A 5,259-nucleotide genomic window follows, 5' to 3' on the forward strand; every position below is an offset into this window, starting at 1 on the left:
CTTATGCAACACACACACACACACACACACACACACACACACACACACACACACACACACACACACACACACACACACACACACACACACACACATTTCCAAACACTTCCCCTCCCCAGTGTTACCCCCGTTAGTGTTGTATACTTAGCCCAGACCCCAGAGTCAGGAAAATATCGTTGAAATATTTACATTATTAAACATGGAACATATAATTTGTTCTTGCGTTTGAATACACAAAAAAAGAATACAGCATGATGTAGCAAACATATGATTTAAACTATGCTTAAATATGGATTATTGTTAAATAGCGTAGGTGCTTGAATATGATGATTTCCATGCCATTTTCCAAGGTCCCTGTGTGTTATCAGTGGGCTGATGTGAGCAGGGAGCGCCTCGCATTCACTTCCAGGTGCAGGCTGCTGCGGTCCAGTCACAATTCAACACGAACTGCTTTCGGCCTGATAAATGCGCATGCGCACTACGGCTGACCCCTCCGGTTTCTGCGTGCGGTGCCACGTTAGTAGCGGTAGACACAAAATACCAGCTACTCTCCCAACCTTAAACAAGGAAGAAGACCAAAACTAAGACCACTTCCACAGCTAACCCGTAGCCGACGGTGTCTGCCGCTCTAGTCTCTCTGCCAAGAACAATACTCGAAGCATATAATGTTGAAGCTTCTGCTCATCTGCACACTGGCTGTGGCCAGCAGAGCCGAAATCGTTGAGGAAGATGACGTCCTGGTACTGAAGAAAAGTAACTTCGAGGAGGCTCTGAAAGCTCACCCCAACATCCTTGTGGAATTCTGTAAGTAACAGCGGCTACTAAATATCTCCAGCTAACGCTAAATGTCTCCTACTCCGACAGACTCACCGGGTGCCCTGCTAGCTAGCTTAATTCAGCCTGGGTTAACGTTAGCATTAAACTTTGACACTTGTAACAACTTGCTGCTGTTAGCGGCTAGCTAACTGATGTCTGTCTTTAATGTTGCCTCTATGTGCATCTAGTTCACTTAGTTTACAACCAGCTATTTCACCGTATTTAAAACCGAGTAACAATATGAAGGGGCATTGCTTATCACAATGCGTTTTCTCGTTGTCAGTATCTTTCAGCACCGTATATCGTTGTGGACAGTGACTGGATTCTGATGCGGATACATAACTTGGCACAGCGCACTAACACCAAACTTGTTCCACTCGTTTTTTACTTCTAGACTTACATTTGTTGCATCTTTTGTTTAATCAGATGCTTGCTTTAACTTGGCTATAGCTGAAGGATATACATGGCTAATATTACCGCAACATATTGCATTTGGTATGATCTGCCATGGCCTGCATTGTCACATTTGCCTTCGGTATAAAGCTGTTAGAACAGTTGAGCAATAACGCTGAAAGTAGCATGAAGTGAAAAGTAATCACTATTTGTAAGTCACGAAATACGGGGCTTTTAAGTTTCGATTGCCTGCTGTGGTTTCCTACTATGTGTTTCAGTTCTTGTACAGGTCGGAAGGCTCATTCACTGTCCTCTTCATGCAGTTCTTGACTTATTTTCCATAATAATAATGTGATTGGTTTGCGTGAGCGACTTCTTCATTGCCTGCAGGCCCACCCCGCTATACTTTTGTCAGATTGTTGACCTGCTCACAATTCAGTGAACCAGTGAGAGATGGCCGTGGAGACTCTCCAGTGAGCTCAGGATGGGAGGGATGTAGGTTTTCTTTTTCGTTTTTTTGCCCACGTACTCGTAAACTGGGCGGGACCTCAGTTGGATGGCGGAGCTAGGTTGACGTGTACTTTACAAAAGTTCATCTGTGTGTTAATATTGGTTGGACTGGAACAAGGAAGTGTTGTACTTTGTCAATAATTTAAGGTGATGCAATGCAGGTCATTTTATTTTACGTGTCATTTCTGAATAGGTGATTATCTCTGTGGAGTTTGTGCTTAGACCTTTCACATGCACAATTTGACACCATTGCGTACACATTTAACATGTGAAACCACAGTAGTAGTTAAATTATCTTGCATGTTATGGCAGTTTGCTACTTAGCCATCCTGATAGCCTTTTCAAAGAAACAGTTTGGACTTAAACGGAAATTCAAACTTTAAAAAAAGATTGCAAACTAACTTCAATATATTCTTGTCATTAAGCGTACCAGAATGCCACTTAATGAATTGGTCGATAATAGTGTATTTATATTAAGTTAAATTTGTTAAATGTCATGTATCTAGAGCCCAAGCTGACACCCTTTGCTTGTTTTTGACAAGCAGTCCTAAACATAGTCATATTAAAGTTATCATTTTAAGAAGGATATAAGAATCTAATCCTCACATTAAATAAGCTTACTTCATTAAGTTGACGGATCAATTTATTGTCTTAACTGAATGATTCTAATGCTCGTAGTCTTCAAGTTATTCAGTGTTTTTGTGTGGTTCATCATCAGAAAGATCCTTTTTAGTTTGATGATTTTAAGCTCTAAATGTAATTTTACATTTATTTATTTTTAAACCTGGAGCTTTCCAAAAATATGGTATAGGTCAACTTTAATTCATCCTGAAAGATTTGTTTGTGCCAATGATCACCCTTAAGGTCAGGTTTACATTACGACCATCTGTGTGTGCCCCGCTAAACGTCCCCTGACTCCTGCAGATGCCCCATGGTGTGGTCACTGCAAGGCCCTGGTTCCAGAGTACGCCAAGGCCGCCGGCATGCTGAAGGCCGATGGCTCAGTGGTGCGCCTGGGTAAGGTGGACGCCACAGAGGAGACTGAACTGGCCCAGGAGTATGGCGTCCGGGGATACCCCACCATCAAGTTCTTCAAGGGCGGAGAGAAGGAGTCACCCAAAGAGTACTCTGGTGAGCATCATTGTGATTTTCATTTGTGCAGACTTGCTCGCTTGATAATAATGACTGAGAACTTAGAAGCAGTGGAGGGGAAATACATATTTTTTTATACTGCAAACAGGGTCTGTTGATATTTTCTATACTGGTATGTTAGATTGAGATCTAATGACGATCATATAACTTTCTTTAGATTCAGTAAAGCAACCATTTAAAATGAACCAGTCTTTTTCCCACTGTGTACCTTTTTTGTTTTCTCTACTCCATTTCACCTTTAATAAATTAGAGATTTATTCAAATAGTGATGTAATCTTGAGTAACTCCTGTCATAAGAGTGCATTTTTTTCCTTAGTTAATTCTCATGAAAGGGTCCAAAAATGCAAGAAGGAATCTACTCCGACAACTAAAAGCGAGCCCTATTGGCCCCTCTTAGTAATATGATCTGCACAGCAGCATAAACTGAAAGTCAGCCAATCAGCTTTGAGGAACTCTACTTAGACAAAATTTTGACTGGGCCCTCCCCACACGTTCCTGTCATGCTGACTGTGAGCCAGCAGAGAGATGTGCAGTTATTCACGTTGCCTCTCTGCTGGCCTGGGCCAGGCCCGTTTTGGAGGGAGTAGGTTAGGGAAATGACTGCCACAAACCCCACCGCTCCAACACTCAATTGCAACCCTGTTGCATCAGTTTCAATTTAACAGCCAGGTTTATTTTAAGTCCACTTTAATTGCAGATAGGTCTGTAACTTATAATTATTTTTATTTTCACATTTTAATCTGCTTATTTTCTAGATGAATATTTTTTCGTCTATAAAATGATGGAACATTTTTATAAAATGTCCATCAGTGTTTTCAAAGTCCAAGGTTATATTCACTTGAATATAATTTGAAAAAATAGAAAAGCAGGAAATAGCCTTGTGTATTTTTTGGCATTAAAAACCATTAACTGTTTGTCCAAATAGTTAGATTAATGTTGTTGATCAACTAAAGGATTATTATTTTTGTTTTGTTCTTGCCGTTTAAATGTTTTCTCTTGAAATTGCACACAACAATAAATGGATGGATGTCTCTTTTCCCACACCAAGGCAGGTGTTAACTCTCTTAAACATCTGCATCTCCTTAATAAAAAGGATCAGGTTATCTGTTTGGTTTGTTCAACTGCTTAGATAGATGCAACTTTCTCTCCTTATACGCATAAAGTCGATCAAATCTGCATGTTGATGCGTTGATGAGTTTAATGTTTCAAGTTTAGCATTTGACCAGTCCCATGATGTCTGCATACAGAGGTGTTTGAGTTGTTGTGTTGTGTTGCAGCTGGCAGGACGGCTGACGACATCGTGGCCTGGCTGAAGAAGCGCACCGGCCCGGCCGTCGCAACCCTGGCCGGAGTCACAGAGGCCGAGTCTCTGATTGCTGACAGCGAGGTGGCAGTCATCGGATTCTTTAAGGTAAGACTCTGATCTCTTAAAGGTGGGGTAGGTAATTCACTTCAGAAACACTTGTTATATTCCATGGATTGCTCTTAACATCCCGATAGCAATGAATATATTAAATGCTTTGACAATAAATACATAAAAAAATGTTATCTGTGGAAGCCGTAGTACTGTAAAAAGCACGACCAATCATTTTAGCCGGCCCCGCTAAAGTAACTGGATGGCCTACCTGCCTGTCAGCCTTCCATCTGTGCACAAACTTATCTCGTGCCCTCATTGGTCATGTCCGCGTTCGTGTGTGTTGGAGGAGGGGCTCTGTGAGGAAGAGGCAGATTTTTTTCATCTGCGTACTTTCAAATTCTAGCACACTCGAGCTGGTTTCTCCATTCTTACCTACCCTACCTTTAAGTTCAGATTTTAAAAATACAATTTCAACTTTATTGATCAATTTTGCAAATACACCAGAAAAAGACCCTTCACATCAGTGTCCATTAAATGAATTCAAACTGAGGCCATAAAAAAACAAAACAAGTGGCTAATCAGGAATTAAGGTAAAATTGTTGGGATTTTTTACTTTTGCAACATCTAAGTGATTTTGTTTTTTGTGTTTAAGGAAACTAACAAATACTGGCGACATTTTGCTGACATTGGTGGATCAAATATTTAGCTAAAATAATCTCTTTTTTTTCTCAAATAAAAGGCTAGATTTCACATTATCATATGTCAATTTGTAAGTTAACCAATACTGGAAAGCATCCCAAAATGTTTGAACTAAAGGAAAAGAACAGAACAGGCATTCTAGTGTTTCAATATCAGAGTTAGAAAAGCGGCATATATTTAAGTCTAACTTGAAACTGTGCAGATTTAAAGATGTATTGTATACCCACTAGGGCTGAACGATATATCGTGTCATGGCGATATGCGCATTCACATCGCAGGGACGTGCGGTTTTCTAATTTTTTATAATAACTTTTTTTAGGACGTGCGATATT

At 40.3% G+C, this 5,259-nt stretch overlaps 1 protein-coding gene across 1 annotated transcript; it reads left to right on the top strand.

Annotated features, from left to right (window-relative positions):
• The first annotated feature begins 475 nt into the window (after positions 1-475).
• Positions 476-4,294, top strand: LOC104959648 (protein disulfide-isomerase-like). The gene is made up of 3 exons (XM_010787549.1): positions 476-804; positions 2,644-2,850; positions 4,149-4,294. The coding sequence occupies exons 1-3, from the start codon at positions 666-668 to the stop codon at positions 4,292-4,294; spliced, it is 492 nt and encodes a 163-aa protein (XP_010785851.1). The 5' UTR covers positions 476-665.
• The last annotated feature ends 965 nt before the right edge of the window (positions 4,295-5,259 follow it).

The sequence above is a fragment of the Notothenia coriiceps genome, unplaced genomic scaffold (assembly GCF_000735185.1).
Source record: "Notothenia coriiceps isolate Sejong01 unplaced genomic scaffold, NC01 NC01_scaffold00030655, whole genome shotgun sequence".
In the NCBI taxonomy this organism is placed as follows: Eukaryota; Metazoa; Chordata; class Actinopteri; order Perciformes; family Nototheniidae; genus Notothenia; species Notothenia coriiceps.

Excerpts from the sequence above, each read along its gene's own strand:
- LOC104959648 (XM_010787549.1), top strand. The coding sequence starts at position 666 with ATGTTGAAGCTTCTGCTCATCTGCACACTGGCTGTGGCCAGCAGAGCC. Across the intron at positions 805-2,643 it reads CAACATCCTTGTGGAATTCT|ATGCCCCATGGTGTGGTCAC; the intron begins GTAAGTAACAGC and ends TGACTCCTGCAG. Across the intron at positions 2,851-4,148 it reads GTCACCCAAAGAGTACTCTG|CTGGCAGGACGGCTGACGAC; the intron begins GTGAGCATCATT and ends GTTGTGTTGCAG.